Source organism: Dermacentor variabilis, chromosome 2 (genome assembly GCF_050947875.1).
Source record: "Dermacentor variabilis isolate Ectoservices chromosome 2, ASM5094787v1, whole genome shotgun sequence".
NCBI lineage: Eukaryota > Metazoa > Arthropoda > Arachnida > Ixodida > Ixodidae > Dermacentor > Dermacentor variabilis.
Window position 1 is genome coordinate 13,540,215 of NC_134569.1, and position 16,738 is coordinate 13,556,952.

Here is a 16,738-nt window from a genome sequence, read left to right on the forward strand (position 1 = left end):
AGATCATGAACAGCAGGTTGCCATTATCCCTCAAGAGAAAAGTGTATAATAGCTGTGTCTTACCAGTACTCACCTACAGGGCAGGAACCTGGAGGCTTACGAAAAGAGTTCTACTTAAATTGAGGACGACGCAACGAGCTATGGAAAGAAGAATATGGGTGTAACGTTAAGGGATAAGAAAAGAGCAGATTGGGTGAGGGAACAAACGTGAGTTAATGACATCTTAGTTGAAATCAAGAAAAAGAAATGGGGGGGGGGGGGGGGCATGGGCAGGACATGTAATGCGGAGGGAAGATAACCGATGGTCATTAAGGGCTACGGACTGGATTCCAAGGGAAGGGAAGCGTAGCAGGGGGCGGTAGAAAGCTAGGTGGGCGGATGAGATTAAGAAGTTTGCAGGGACGACATGGCCACAATTAGTACATGACCGGTGTTGTTGGAGAAGTATGGGAGAGGCCTTTGTCCTGCAGTGGGCGTAACCAGGCTGATGATGATGATGATGATGTTGAGGGAGGAGGTCTTTGTAGCCCGGTGGGGCTGAACTATAGTAGACAGGAGGCGTCGAGAAACTATGATGAACAGTACTTACAGGCAAACTATTTACATTTGCCCAGAATGCGAAGAGCTTTAGTAGGCCCTCACTCTTCTGCACCTTGCCAAGGGGGTTAGAGCCCGGAACGCTGCTAATGCGTAGTACGAGGCATGGAACCTTACCGTTCTACCACTGCGTGGTTACATTCAAGACTGCCGGCGAGTGATCCGTACTGCGGCTATGAAAGTAATGTAAAAAAGGAGGGGGGGCTTAGAGAAAAGAAAACAGCAGCGCGAATGGGCCCTCTCTCGCTACTAGCGCTAGTTGTCTAACTGCACATTCCGACGCAACCATGGCGTTGCTTACGTACACTGACCCCACTTGCTTCACCCCTGTAGTCGGCATGAGGTGTCGAGACCGTCAGGCACTAGAGCGACTGCGGTGTACAGTCGGATTCACGGTCCGTTCTCCTTCCCGCCGGACAAGGGAATAAAAGGTTCAGCGCCCGGCAGCAAATTGTGGGCTTAGATATGCCTGTGGAGAGCGAGAGTCGGGTCACTTACTTGGGGGAGCCCGTCCCTTCTGAAGAACCGTAACAGGTCACTGTCAGCCATTTCCCAGCGCAGTAAATGACACATGCGCGGCCTTACAGGAAGGTTCTTTCAGCAGTACCACGCTTCACACGTGCGTGTTATTCCACACTTCTTAAAGGAAAGATAATAGCGATACGAAGGCGCACAAAGCCGCCGAGCTATACGTATTACAGATCCCCGCACTTGAGGACTATCCACCTCCTGCCGTCTTGCTTCGGTATCGCTGTTCGGCAGCAGCGAGACAAAACTGCACGCCACTTATTTTGTTTGCTTAGACAGATGGTTGCGATAGCTGCGGGAAAGGAGCCGGACGAGTGCGGCTTGGCTCAGGGTCAACAAAGCGCCCAAGTACAACCTGCAGGACTAATCAGTCAGGTCGAAATTCTCATTGCGCTGCCTTCGTACGGGCGCGTAGCTTGTTCGCGTCTCGCAAACAACACAACAAGTGTGCCGAATGACTGCGCCATAATCTGTTTCAGTTACTACCGAACAGCCGAAGCTATAGTGGATGCCATCTATCGGCCAAAATGGCCACCTAGTGTAGCATTTCGCAAATAGATCGCACAAAACTACGTGATGTTGCAGGCAATATCGTATTGGTGAACATTTATGGGGAACCAGCGCCGGCCAGGAGGCGCAACGGCAGTTTTACTGTGAAGCTGAATTATGCTGACACCTTCCGATAGAGCCGCCGCGAAAATGGTACGGCATTTTGGATTACAATAGCAGCGCGCCTGAATCAACGTTCGCTTTATAAAGCGAACGTTGATTGGACGCATGGAAATATAGTTCCATGCGTCCAGCCAAGCTCTGATATGTACTTATGCGCTTTGGAGAAGCGCATGCGCTCAAACGTTCGAGCACGCCGGTTCCCACTCGAGCCAGTATCTAGACACAAGTACTTCAAGACGTAAAGTTTCATACAATTACTAGGGGGAACTGTATGCTAGTATGTATACGGGATCTGCAAGCAGGGCAGTTCAGCCAGCTCGGGAATCATGGCTAGTACATGGATTTCCCTAAACTTCGCCCTTCTGGCTTTAAATGGCTTCGTGACTTTGAAAAGTGTTCATTTTACAGCGAAGCTGTCTATGGCTAGGATCTGGGAAAAAATGTGTCCGAAATGTTGTCAAAAACAAATCATCATGTGGGCCAATCCTGGTGATAGTGCACAAAGGGTCCAAGCTCAATGGCACATACCCATGTAGACTCGGGGACCTATAACGCGTCCTTGAACTACCCTTGTCACACGTGGGACCCAAAGAGGTCCCAAGCACAAGGTTAAGAACAGTTTTTTGAAAACAAATGTTTTGTGCAACTTTTTTCAAAACGTACTCTTAAAACGTACTGTCACCCATTAAGGATTTCTCGAGCTTTGTTTCGTCATACATTCACGTCCTTGCCCAGGATCACGTACTTTGGTAGGAATATAGATGTATCTACATATTTACATGTATTCAGAGCGAGACGCAGCGATTAAAGGAATTCAATGAAGTAGAAGTACTTTTATTTATTAGATGTGTAATTTCGGTTGACTACTTAATGCTTTCGAATTTCGGTTATGCTCACGTTATATGACGCAATATTTCCCGTTGTTGCAAAAGGGATTAATCCTTCCGAATAACCTTAGTCAAGTGAGCAAACGCCTATCCAGGGCAGTGACACGAAATAAAGACACGTTTACATTCCTATGACTGCAATAAGTGCATTCGCCGCAGCAGGCATGATGAAACAATAATAAAAACTTAGTGTACTTATGAAAGACCCCCCCCCCCCTCTCCCCGATCCGCCACTTGTGCTTTCTTTTTTTTCTTACGTTTCTTGTTTCTTGGAATGTTGCCGCATAGTGGCAACATTCCAAGAAACAATAGCGGCAACATTACAAGAAACAAGAAATGTAAACGTACCGAAATGGTTGGTTTACAACAAGAAACGAACCAACAAGAAACAACCAACAAAAAATGAACCCTAACCGTAAAGGAGTGTTGCCACATAGTGGCAACATTCCTCTTCGGTTTGGGTTCAGAAATTAGCGGTTCAGGCTCATTTCTTTGCATGCAGTCAAAATACATATAGGCTACGGCAGCTCGTTTACAATATGTAGAAGTTCACAGCAAGTCCAATAAGCCGCTCATGAGCCTAATTCCAAAGTAACTTTTTTACTGAGCACAAAATATTATTTAGGCATCGCAAAAAAAAAAAAAAAACTGAACCATAAAAACCGAAGGGCTTGGACAATATTGGTCGTTCCAAAACATGAAAATTGAATGACACTTTTTTTTTGTTGATATTATGGCGAACTGCATAATCCCAGGCAGTAAAAATGTGTAACGTAGCTGCATAATCCCAAGTTGTAGAGATGGGCGAGTTAGGAATCAAATATTGTTGGCACGACTGGAGAAGTTTCGCACTCGGATTTCATTGCCAACAGCTGCTTCAAGTTCATTGACTCCTGCGAACAACTCTGAATCATGCTCTGCGAGGCGACAAGCAAATGCTTTTGTTAACTTTGTTTTCTCTAAATGCTAGCAACCTTTATCCTAATGCTAGCAGCTGTCAAAGCATTTTCTTTGTCTATATTTTTTTTCTTGTGAGAGTATCTGCCACTAGTTCCACGAGTATTAGCCCCGAGAACGACCTATAGGGACGCTGCGAGCGCCGCTCGCGTGACGTCAGGGCACGGACTCGTGCCTGTCGTCTGCTGCAGTTCGGGCGGTGTCTGGGCCCTTTCTGCAGTGTTTCGGTTTGCTCGCTCTCGTTCCCTATGTTTGTATACTCATGACGGTCGTCTCAAATATATTTTTACAACGTCTTCGTTCTCGAAAATTTATTCAAAGTGCTTATTTCCTAGACGACAATATATTTCTCAAAGGTAACGCTACAGTGCCAGCTGAAGGAGCTCAGACTAGCCCACTGCGGGCTTTTCAGGCGTGGATGTACACTCTGCAGCGGTAGCTCACGTGAATAATAAAAGGATAAACTCAATCACATAGCACATAAGAATCCATTTAGGATATCATACCTGTCATCTCAGAAACGCTTGCGATCTATGACTTCTACAACATTTACCTTGGCTTTAACCGGCTAAAACATGATTGCTCACGACGAGCAGTTCGTGGTATAATATCGAATGTTTGAATTTCTTCACAGTAGCGCTCGGCAGTCGCACGAGGACTTATCACATTGTTGTTGTTCTTGTTTATTAACTGCAAGAATAACCGTGCATGTAATTTAGATTCTACCAGGACCACTTGCTTCTTTAACTACTTTTCAATATTGGGCCGTTCTTCTCCGGGTACTTTCAAGTGGGAGCAATTTGAAGTAAAGCTAATTGAGACTTACAGCTGTTTGAAGCGTGCAGAAAGGAATGTACCAATATTTATTCCATTTTCTGTGCTGTACGTTCAGCTCATTTGAGCAGTTTACTAGTGCTTGTTGCTTGAAGAGCAGACATGACGAATCTGTTTGGCGAATTGACACAGGCTGCTCGGCCCAAATTTGAGTGAAATATGCCTTTTTAATCGTTTGGCTGCAGCCGGAAAGAAGCCGAAGCCTCATTTATTGGTAGTACGGGACATATTGAAGATATTATTCCGCGGTGGAGGTAAAAAAAATCAAATGAATTCATGCGAGGCTTGTGGTGTCTTCCTTATGCGGCGGATATGCGAGGATCTATTTGATATACTGACGAAGCGTTCTCAGTTCTCAATTTAGGCATTGCAGTTTGCGCTGTAAAAAATTGCATCGAGGTTTCAATTCGAAGTTGTAGCGAACTGATGGGTGTCGAGACCCATGCGTGCTTCGCCATAACGACAGTCGGTTGCTTCCGTTGCGTGAAGGGCATGCCATATTGTCGATCAAGGCTACTGAGGGCCACTGTGAAGGCTACTCTCGATCTTAATCACGAAATTTCCTTTCGGGTGATTGCTGTTATGGTATTCGTTACTCTCTTTTCGCCCCAGTACTTGGAGTAGCACGTCAGGCGAGCAGCCAGGTTACATCTCCAGCGTATGATTAAAGCCTCTCTCTCTCTCTCTCTCTCTTCGCCCAAATAAGCATCCATTTCACAGCGTAGAGTGAAAACCGCGCGTGCTTGGATCCCGTTGGCATTCTCGCCTGTCCTTAACTTTTTTTTAATCGCAGTTGATTATACCTTGTGGGAACAGGTCTAATATTGCCACGCGCTTGGGCCACTTGCGCCCAGAAGACGACGAGGACGCGGTCTGGCTCACGAGCTCGCGCCTTGGTCTTTTGTCGGTGCTGCGCTGCCCCTTCGACGACTCCGACTTTAACGGCCTCTTTTACAAGTCGCCTGTCAATTCAACGTGACAATATTGAGGCTTCACATGCTTTACAAGCATTGAGGAGAACTTATACATGACAGTAAAGAAAAAGAAAATGTTCAAGCATCAGCTTTATAATCTCGTAGCTCCGCAAGAGAAATCAATATAGAAATTATGCAAGCAAGTTTTAGAGAGCCTTCCAATTGAAAAAAAAGAAGAAAGGAAATAGAACCCCCAAGAGAAAGAAAACTCAATGTGTTAATTTTCCGGTTGCGTGAAATTGTGACTTTAGTTACGTGATGTTGCAAAGATTCCTATTCTCAATGTCACAGGGTCATCTGCAGTCACTTACATTGAGGGACACAGTTGTACATTTTAAGTTCCCCAACAGATGCAGCTTGCAAAAGTGCGCTATATTTTTTCTTCGCGAGTCAAGTTTCTAAACTGGATACTGCAGCTTCGTTTATATTTTCTAATTTTTTCTTCTAATATTGTTAGACAAATGTTATAAGATAACGAGAAATGTCACATGTGCGGGACATCTAAAGTGGCGTTAACTTTAACAGCCTGTAGATTTTGCCTTTGTGTTTTGAATCTAGCCAATATCGGTCAGGTAAAAATTTAGAGTATTTCTGCTACTATCATGTGCTTTGAGCAGGGAAGCTCGAAAACGAAGTTTCTAACGATATTCAGCGCACACACAAAAAGAGGATAGCATACTGACAGGAGAAATAAACAGTGCAGCTTACGGTGCAACAAGAAGGCATCTCGCGGTTGTGTTGCCTGTTGGACCGAACCACGAGTTTCGACTGGGCGGCGCAGTAGTCGCGTACTAATGCAGTCAGTCCTGCGGATGTCGGCCGTTAAATTTATCTCTGAGCCGCCGCCGGAAGGGTGCACGTCTACACGTATAATCTGACGGCTTTGCCAATCGCTCAAGAACGAGCGAGAGCGAATTCCCAGAGATACATCACTGGCGCTTCCGGATACCTTGGAGGCCGGCGCTCGACAAGTCCGGCCACATGAGCCACATAAAGGTAACGGAAACGCCGAATTTCTGCGCTATTTACTGCCCTGAAAGTGATCTAATGACGCGCACAACAGTGCTTTTGCTATTTTATAGATAACAAAGAGCATTGCGGCTCGAGACCAGCAATTTTTGTAATAAAGCAAATTTTTTTTTATTTTATTTACACCTAGAAGCATGTGTGAGGTAAAGCTTTTCATTTCTGCGTCTTGCTTCTTGATATTATCTCGCAACTGATAATGTTTTGTCTATTGTTTATTTAGTGCCGTTTAACGTCGCTAAAAAACAGAGACGTCGTAGTGGAAAGCTACGCGATAATTTCGATCAGCTATATGGGTTGCGAACATGCACCTAAACGGAATTACAAAAAGGCTCGCTTATTGAGACCCCATCAGAATGCAAAAACGCTCGCGTACCGTTCTGAGGGTGCATTCAGGGACCGCGGGGGGACTAAACCGATGCTCAACTATACGACGTCCCCAGCTGTTCAACCCGCGCACGCACGCGCACGACAGAGGAACGCCTCAGCCGACGGAACAGCGCGACGGGCAGAGCGAGCGCACTCCGGCGGCGGCACTGTAACGTTGGGCGGCGAACAGCGAGTGGCACGGCAACCCGTGCAAGCGTTGCATTCGTGCGTCTGCGCGTGCGCAGGCTTTGGTCCAACTGCAACTTCTCCCGGAACACTTCCACCCGCAGCGTAATGCAAGATTTATGTAGTGTTCTTTGTATTAGGTGATCTTATTTAACGAACAAAGCGAAAAGGAGAAGCCGTTTCGAGCGAACAAAACGACAAGAACTCCTCCGTTTATTTTCACCCGAAAGAAAAAAGAAAGAAGGAGAAAATAAACGGCTAGAAAGCCTGCTTAATATATATATTGAGCTGCTTATTATTATTTGTTTTTTTTTTTGGGGGGGGGGGGGACTATTTTGACAGCTTGCCGCGAAGTCGCAACTGCTGCTGCACAGAATCGTTTTAGAGGCTCGTAATAAACGCCAGGCACTCGCGTACGGCAGCAGTGCGCTCGCGTCTATGCGCTGCCGGATGAGCCATGGCTTTCGAGGTTGCGTCGAGGCAGGCGCAGAGCAGGTGGGCCGAGCACGGCACTCCGCTTATCTCGTTGACCGAGGCGCGCCACCCTCCGTTGGCCGCTCCGAGTGCGGCCAGTCTGGAGATAGCCGGCGTCCCGCCTTAACAGCACGCGACCAGCGCGTGCGGCTGCGCACGGCTACGGGGAGAACCATGCGGCGGTGTAAGAACTCTTCGCAGACGCACCAATGAGAAGTGGAATCGCCGTTTTTAGAAGCCCTCCAGGGGCGCCGGATAATTGCCCGAGCGGTGGGCGCAGTCTTCGATAACCTTTCACAGCAGAGGTCGCCAGTGTTCCAACTACCTAAGTTGATTGATCTAGTCTGTGCTGACACATCTCGTGTGCACCCATACAGTTGCTACTTCGAGATAAACCACAGTAATTGCAAATTTGCACTCGTGCTCGCGGCTTCTTGTTCCTGTCTCGCTGTCAAACATGCGCGCTTTACACACAACGTGTTAGAACTAACACACGAATCGGGCAAAGGCACGCGTTACGGAATGCACGTGGTCCTCCATTGACCTGGTTGTTTAGGTTAGGTTAGCGCAAAAATTGCGCAAAAAAAAAATACACGCACGAGCGAGAAATGACGGTGGCGCAGGCGTCATCTTCTAAGCGGCTGTCAGCGTGCACACGCGGTTACGCTGCGAAAGCTTTGCAGAGACGAACACGGTCAGAGCGTACTTACGCACGAATGCTATGTCATTTGTCAAGAACTAGCCATTATACTCTAAATTGGAAAAGCTACACCCTACGCCAACTGCAGTGCGAGTGAATTATCTGTCTGTTCACCTTCTGCTTTTTTCTTCTTTTTTCCCTTATCCCCTCTCCTCCGTGCAGGGTAGCAAACCGGACGTCCATCTCCTCCTTGCCTTTCCTTGTTTTGTATCCCTCTATATTTCCCCGTTTGCCGCTTCACTTGCCGGAAACTGCCTGCGGTCTGCAAAGCATGATACCAACTCACCAAGGCGGTAACTCCAGGATTCATTACTTGTGCTGCCAACACAGTCCAAATAAACAAAGGTGGATACGACATCAAGGTTCACGGCGGAACTTTCGCTTGGTGCTCTGTGTGCCATGCTGAAGTTTCTTGTTTGTGGCGTAGAATTGAAGTATTTCGTGGAAGCCGGAAGGGTCCTTGCTATAACGCGATTACCTTATTTTGATCGTCTCAAGGATTTCGGCGATGAAATCGCAGAAATAGTAGCGCTGTGCGTGCAAACGTCCGGCCTGCCCAGCGAGCCGCATCAGTTTTTCTTTAAAGACAAATATTTGCCTTTCAAGCGATTTGGGAGGTAACAATAATTCGGAGTGCTTCATAATCAGATCGTGGTTTTGGCACCTAAATCCTTATAATCCTAAAAAATTCGAGATGCGCTCAGCTATCCCTACGTGGATGAATGCGAAAAAATTGCGACCACTGCGCGTTGCTTAGGCATTGTTGCATTTGGAGGCGATCCCACCGCTAGCAACCAGTTGTAAGAGTTGAGGAGGACGTCGGGATGAAAACTTGGAAGGTTTATTTACATTATTTACAGTGAGAGTCAATTAACAGTCTTAAAGTCATTAAGGTCCGGCAGCAACTCGGACGCTGCGGCCCGCGGCAAGAAGCTCGAAAGAGAAGAATCAAGGAATGCTCTAGGAATCCTCTGGAATGCTCCCGGTCTGCCTCTTTTAAGCCCTTCGGTGTCTCGAAGGCACGTCACGTTCGGCCAATGGGAGAGCCCGCTCAGGTGACGCCATTTTCGGCCAATCGGCGAGCCCGCTCGGGTGTCGTCATTTTCGGCCAGTGGTAGGCGCCCGTGCGATGGAGTCACACCCGGCGAAGAGAGTCGCTGCTTGGTCCCCCTGCGGTCTTGCCTTGCTGACTTGCAATGCGCCGTCACAATGGATGGATCGGGGCGACGCCGCCAGGTTTTCACGGCGCATTACAGCCGTCTTGCTTCGGGACCCACTTTAGCCTCAACAGTGCCAGGCTCTCGCTTCACTTTCGGGAAGAGTCAAGCAGTGAATAGCTCCACCGGCGGCACACGAAGTGGGGGCCGCCAACTTGTTTGCACGTGCCGCGCCTCGGGAATGTGGTATCCGTGTTTCTGCACTCCTTAATTAGCTGTGGTGCGATTCGATGTGGTCTGGGGAACTCGAAGTAGGCTCAAGAAACGGTCCCGTATCTAACAGCATGCTGCCACAAGGCAGGGACCTGGGTTCGACCCCCAGCAAAGGTCGAGCGTTCGGGTCCCGACAAAGGCCATGGCTACGAGTGCATTAATTAACTCTACCTTAATTCATTGTACTTCAATTACCTTGGCCCTAATTGCCACCAAAGTTTGTGGGTTTGACTCCCATCAAATGTCGCGGGTTCGAGTGTTTTAATTAACTGGGCCCTAATTAACTTTGTCTTAATTAACACCAAAGGTTCTGGGCTCGACTCTCACGAAAGGTCGAGGTTTCGTAGCCTTTCCGTCCCATTGTGTGGTCCGGCCAGTGCCGGATTTCCCGTCTCATGAGACATTTAATGCTTTCGCATTAAAAAGGGAAGTGTTTGCGCGTAGCGGACCTCCGAAAGGTGCAAGCTCTAGTTCATGGCGTTGATCCACTGCTACAAGTACTATGCTTGACTTTTTTTGTCCTTTATATAAGCAACTTCGCACTGCCGACTCGTGTTGCAGTGTATCACACATAGCATCTCACAATATATCGGCAGGAACGTCTGTCGCGCCTTCAGGTGCTAAATGCGGAAATTGTGCGCTGATAGAACGAGGCTAAAGAATGTTAAGTTACCTGGTCAGTGTGTCTTAGGATAAAAGCAAATGAGAGTTCAGTTTGTGAGTCGGTGTGCATCTTTCTCTCTACAGTTAGCTGATCCGTGTGAGAAACTTCTAGTCTGCGTCTGATGCTCGCAGTACGCAGTGCCTGAGGTAGGGTCCAGGCGTGGGAACACAGCAGACAACCGCCGCCCGTAAGAATCCTCAAACGCCGGCGAACCGTGAAAAGTAAATAACAACAAAACGGGGCGCGGACGAAGCTGCGTTTCTTCCAACACTCTAGAAACAGTTGCACCCTTTGCGGTGTATATTTGCCACACCACAATAATCGTCATCTGTCTTGTCCGCATTCCGTTTCTTTAACGCTGCGGCCCGGTACTTCCAAGTCACGAACAGCATGCGCGTTATCAGCATCACATAGCATTGCCGACAGCTAGGGAAGTAACGAGCGCAACGTTTTCAAGAAAGGAAATGCGGGCAAAACGGATTACGATTATCGTTGTGTAACAAATATACACTCCAAAGGGTGTAAACTACAAACCTTTGGGGTGTATATCTTTGGTTATACACACCTTTGGGGTGTAATATAACGCATTTAACGCAATACGTTATTATTCAGAATTTACTTCTTAATTTAGGAGGTTGTGAAGGACCGCAGCCTTATATTAACAGGAGGTCTTAAGAATAAAGAAAATTGAAATGCTTATTAGTCAGCTTCCACCTCGGCAAGGAAGGAAATGTCAATAAAAATATCCTTATGATAATTGGAAGCCTATCCGCTTGAAAATGCTTCAACTGAGTTTACCTTTTGCAAGCAGATAGCGACCTGAAGGTGGTTCGTGTCATGGGTCCTTGACATATGTTCAATTGTCGAACAAGCGGTTAAAGAATAACGTACAGCGCGAAGGACAAGGACTGCGAGAGACGACATACACAGCGCTGACTTCCAACAATATTTTGCTGCGTTTCCACATCGTGTGTATATATACAAGGGGGGCATGCGCAGAAAATGAAAGGCAGTCACAAAGGGTGTTCTAACAGCAAGTCACTGTACTAAGAACATGTTCACTTGAAAAAAACGAACATTACGATTTCTATCTGTTTAGATACGTGACTTCACTAGACGTCTGCGCTATCGAGGGGGCACTAACGCACATACTACCCAGTTTTCTGATGAAATCAGCTGCCACAATTTCCCAGGTGAGCTGTGAGCTTTGTCTCGCTAAAACTTCCGTATCTTCAAAGAGGGGCACGCAACCGCATTCCCGGCAATGGATGAAGTGGCCTTGAACAGTGTTATGGACGTTGTTACAGTGCTCTCTTAGACGATCGTTTAAGCACCTGCCTGTCTTTCCAACATATTTACTGCCGCAAGTCAGGGGGATTTGGTAAACCACATTCGTTGTACACGTCACAAAACGTTTTCTGTGCCCGACAGAGCAACAACTCTGACGTGATTTAGGCGCGCTTACACGCTTACAGAGCCTTGCCAGCTTTTTCGGGGCTGAGAAAACGACTGATTCCATTGATTGCACTGATCACGCTTTCGAGCCTGCTGTTTCGGAAGTCTTGGAGATCTTTAAGAAAGAGCTGCAAGGCAAGACAGGGCCACGTTCGTATCGCGGTGATCAGCGGAAATGTACATCGATAACATGTCAACTAGCGTGTAATTGACACTTCATCAAAGTCGTTGCGTGTTTGTGTTGCGTCTCGCACGAGCGAGTAGTGTAAGTGATGACACTGAAGAGAAAACGGTGAGCGGTCCGCGAAAAGTACTTGAGGATAGTCATATTGAACTTCGATGCCGTGTTGAAGAAAGCCTGCGACTTCATTTGCTCAGGTCGACAGAAAGGCTTGAGTTGTAGCAAACCGTTAGGCATATTTGGTAACCGCAGCGATAGACACACACCTTTCGTAAATAAACAGAGGAAAAGCGACCAGTGAGTTGAAAAATAAGTCCATGACGGCACTCGTATGGTATATGAAGAAACTGAAGACAATCAGGTTAGATGGACGGCCTTTTCGAGCTTTGTCATAGTTTGAAAAATGAATTTGGAGAAGTATTACACACAATATAGCATATGCTAACCTAAATGAATCAGCGTGGTCATACTTGCGCAACATATGCCATGGTGTCCTGCCACCAGGACATTATGACGTTGCGGCGATGACAGTTTACATTGGGTGCTTGAGAATAAAAAAGAGCTCGTCAGAGACATCCGGGGGACGTCTATGCGGTACAGGAACACACGCTGAAAAATAAAGTAAGCTTGCGAATAGGGGCATCAGAAGATCGAGTACTACGGCGCACGTTGATATTGTTCAGGATGACGTCAGCGTTTCATTCAACTAATGTTGAATTCCAATGGCGGAGTCGGAGCAGCCGACGGACTCCGCGAGCGAGCACTCGACTCTGGCGCAGAGCAACGCCTCCGGATCCGCGAGTGGAACACAACCTGCGCCGCCGGAGCGAGGCGGAAGCGGAAGTTCTATCACAGAGTTATCCAGGATACCTTGCGTGTTGTCATTTCCTTCCGCTGTTTGCTCCCAGCACCGCCGCACCGGTCATTTGTCTCTTCAGCGCCGTTCACCTGTTGTTTTTTTAAAAGTGCGGAATGGATATCTCGCCAAGCGTACAGCAGCTTTTGCTTCCTCGCGAGTCGTGACCGGTGGCGCCTCGCAGCAGACAAACGTGGTAATGGCAATACGTCACGCAGAGTTCTGGTCCACTCCGCCGATTTTGGCGGAGCTTCTTTTTCTGCTCCACGGAGTGACTCCCGCTCTGAATCCCCTCCGACTCTCTCATTGGAACACCTTGCTCCCGCCCTCACTCTGCCATTGGAACAAACTTGCTTCGAAACGAGCAGAAAAACTAGCTCCGACTCCGCCTTTGGAATTCAACATTAAAAGCACACCGGCGCAAAAAGTAGCGTACGTAGACGACGCTTGCGGGCAGGGACGGGGCTGCGGTATCGACGGTGGTTGATGGCGACGGGGGCGTTAAGATAGCGTGCTCCACGTGCACGAGGGACGCCTGTACAGCCGAGGAGGTTGCAGTAGCGCTCGCTTATGTTCGGGTACAAAAGCAATAGCAAATTAGCTGTCCGAAATTTTAGCAAAGGGAGGGAGAATCTCGGTAGAGGCCCTCCAAATTCTACACAAATATCCTAACATAACGTTTAGTTGGGTTCCGGCCCATGAAGAAGTCCCAGGTGATGAAGCCGCTCACGAGCTCGCCCGAGCACTCTACCATCGGGCAACTCTAGAGCAGCCAGTTCCAGGGATCAAAAATAACATCATCACGTACAGGGAAATTATAGATCATTACAAAGCTGAAAGAAGAATATTTCCGCATCCGCATCGGTCTCTCTCTCTCTGGAGGACGCTCGCACTTGGCGACGCCCCCAGGGAAACAATTATACATCACCATATTGGATCTACTTAACTCAGACGAGGGACTATAACGACGCCCCCTGCGAGATTTGTAAGGAGAAAGGTACGCTAGACCATGTAATATGGGAGGGAGTGTGCTGGCTCCCCAGGGTCCAAGGGAAAGATTGACAGTAGAGAAGTCGGAGGCCTTGCTCCAGAGCGAGGCTGAAGACGACCAGCGTCGAGCCATCCGCCTGGCCGTTGAGGCCATGAACACTCGCCGTCCTCAAGGCGCGGGGACTGCTTCGTCCTACCCCCCCCCCCTTCCCCGCTACCTGCGTTTAGGGTAAGAGGCGGGCACCCCAGCTCGGTGGAATTATAAAGTTTTCAATCAATCAATCAATCAATCAATCAATCAATCAATCAATCAATCAATCAATCAATCAATCAATCAATCAATCAATCAATCAATCAATCAATTTATTTCTGAGAAAATGAATTCAAGTTACGTTTATTTGCATCACAATGGCAGGCGTAATTAGACAAAAAGTGAAAGCATTTTATTAGAGGGTGCCTGAACTCTGTAAATTACGTACGGCAACGATAGCAAGAATACAACACTATAACATAATATATTTCAAAAGAATCTCACTTATTAATGCAGTGTAGTAAAAAAGGAGGTACCACCACAGTATAGCTGCGGAGGGCGCAAATAATGAACAGGCTAAAAGAAACTGTTTTTTAGGTCTGTAGTAAACTGGATAGACCATTCGCGTCTTGGCAACAGGATAAGGTTGCTCCTGAAGGCGGACAGTCTAGTTGGCAAGCCGGCAAGTTGGCTCTCGCAGCCTATAAATCGCGCAAAGGACGCGTTGACGCCACGACGACACGCCACTGTACGCCAACAAATGACAACTTTTTGAAAGTGAAGCTCTCTTTGCTTCTTCATTCGACTTTTCCACTGGCGCTGTTGCTGTCTTGCACGCGGTGTCGGAGGGAGGTTCAGAGCGTGGAAGGAACGTGGGAAAAGAGGAAAGGCGGCGCAAGAAATTCGTATGGACCTTTGCATCGTATCACATGTGCACAGTGCCCTCTGAAGCTTCCTGGGCGTCGTCACAATAGCCTTTCGACAGCTGCATTTATCCGTGACCACCTCCAAAAGCATTGCAGTAACTGCAGCGCTTACCCTTATCCTAACATGCAAGTCCTGAGGAGAGGTAGATAGAATGGTAGAGAGGGGGCAGGGAGAAGGAGGCAGAGAATGGGTACAACCGAGGTAGTCGTGAAACGAGTGAGTAACAGACTTGCCATTCTTCGCTCGCAGTTCCCGTACAGGGGCGAATGACGGGACTGAGAAAAGGCGACGTGAGAAGATAACGAAACGCTACCCCTATAGACACGACAGCGGTTGCGGGCAAACAGAAGGCACGGTACTGTACGTTTCTGGTATTTGTGCAAAATAAAGACCATCCAAATCTGTCAAGTGGACAACTAACGCCGAGCGTGCGGACGGAAAGCCGCATTAAATAACCGCAGGGTATAGGCGACACTACTGAAGTGGTCACACGTCGAATCAACACTCCTGTGCCCGCCGTGGTATCTTGACGGCTATGGCACTGCTCGAGGTCACGGGTTTGATCCCCGCCGCGGTAGCCGGATTTCGACGGGAGCGAAACAAAAACGGTCGTGCACTTGATTTAGGAGCACGTTAAAGAACACCAGGGTATCATAGTTAATCCGGAGTACGCCACTACGGCGTGCCTTATAATCCGATTGTGGTTTTGCACGTAGAGAGTCCCATAACTCTGCCAACACATCTGCCGCGGTGCGATGTGCCACGTGAAGCAATGACAATGCTCAACTCTCTCATAGGTTACAAACAATGGCGCAGAACAACGCCTCAAGCAAATACGGCTCGCTGTATGTTGTGTACTACGTTGACAAACAGCTGTAGTGCATGCAAGGTGACATTTGCCATCAACTCGTTACTCTCGTATTGTACCAAACGCTGAAGGAATTATGCATTCGCAGTCAGTATTACCGCTAATTATTGTCAATCAACACAGAACACTTCGCTTACATCGATTCGCACAGTGCGTGGGATCCGCATAATTCTTTAGACTATGAATTTGTATCCTGAAGAATGGCGCTCATTAATGCAATATTTTCATTCGCAGTGAGCTGCTGTCCTGTCCACGGTAGAATTGATTTAAACGGCTTCAATGTCTTGGCCATTACATCATTGCCAACTTCTGTGAGATCGTACTCTTCAAAATGGGATACAAATTACAAGGAAATCAGGAGGCTGGTGAACGGCAATAATGAAGAAGGTTGGACAGGACGTCAGGAAAATAAAATGACTTCTTGAGCAGCGTGGTCAGGGGGCCGTGCTATGGTTTCCAGGTCTATTATAGCTATCCCCCAAAATATGAACAGAGGCCGACAAAAATGCGGGCATTTTGGGAAAGGTGAAACCGCTGGAAATGTCAGGAGAACACTAGCTTAAATATATAAAAGATGACCTAAAAATAACCATAACGTTGACAGGGTGACCAAATTTCGGGACAAATAAATAGGTTGTTGAAGCAGTTCAGCTGAAACTCGACGGTGCGAAATAAGGCGAGAATGTCGGCAAGTATTGAAAGAAGGTCAAGTAGGTCTTGTGGCCGACGCCAGCGCTCGGCAGCTGTCAGGCGACTGCACGTATAAGCGAGATGCCTAGTCGTCAGTAGTGACAAGGTGATTCAGGTCTGAAATATTGGACGCGGGCTCCATCACATTAAATACATTGCACTCGACGGTGTCATTCTTCGAAGGCTTGTACCGATTCTCGGGCAATGAGGATGGGAACAAATTGTCTCACGTGCCGACTGTCACCTTTCTCGAACTGCCAACAATCATCCGCCGCAGGTGCTTAGTGGCTATGGTGTATGGTTGCTAACCACGAGGTCGCAGGATCGAATCCAAGCCACGGCACCCGTATTTCATCATCATCATCAGCCTGGTTACGCCCACTGCAGGGCAAAGGCCTCTCCCATACTTCTCCAACTAGCCCGGTCGTGTACTAATTCGTAT

At 47.7% G+C, this 16,738-nt stretch overlaps 1 protein-coding gene and 1 long non-coding RNA gene across 5 annotated transcripts in view; one reads left to right on the forward strand and one right to left on the reverse strand.

The window, feature by feature from the left end:
• The window catches only part of LOC142571377 (uncharacterized), a 46,412-nt gene extending 37,861 nt beyond the window's left edge, over nt 1–8,551 (forward strand). Inside the window, exon 2 of the long non-coding RNA XR_012825866.1 lies at nt 8,367–8,551. This is a non-coding gene — a long non-coding RNA (uncharacterized LOC142571377). The remainder of the gene's footprint in view (nt 1–8,366) is intronic.
• Nucleotides 1–16,738, reverse strand: part of LOC142571374 (uncharacterized) — a 69,448-nt gene that overhangs the window by 7,539 nt on the left and 45,171 nt on the right. The window contains exon 1 of one of the 4 annotated variants that reach the window (XM_075679666.1): nt 6,158–6,190. The exons of 2 other annotated variants lie outside the window; for them this stretch is intronic. In XM_075679666.1, the coding sequence (XP_075535781.1) occupies nt 6,158–6,175 (18 nt within the window). In that variant the 5' untranslated portion in view covers nt 6,176–6,190. Of the gene's footprint in view, nt 1–1,095; nt 1,193–6,157; nt 6,191–16,738 lie in introns of those variants that run through there. One more of the 4 variants, XM_075679665.1, reaches the window with a different exon arrangement.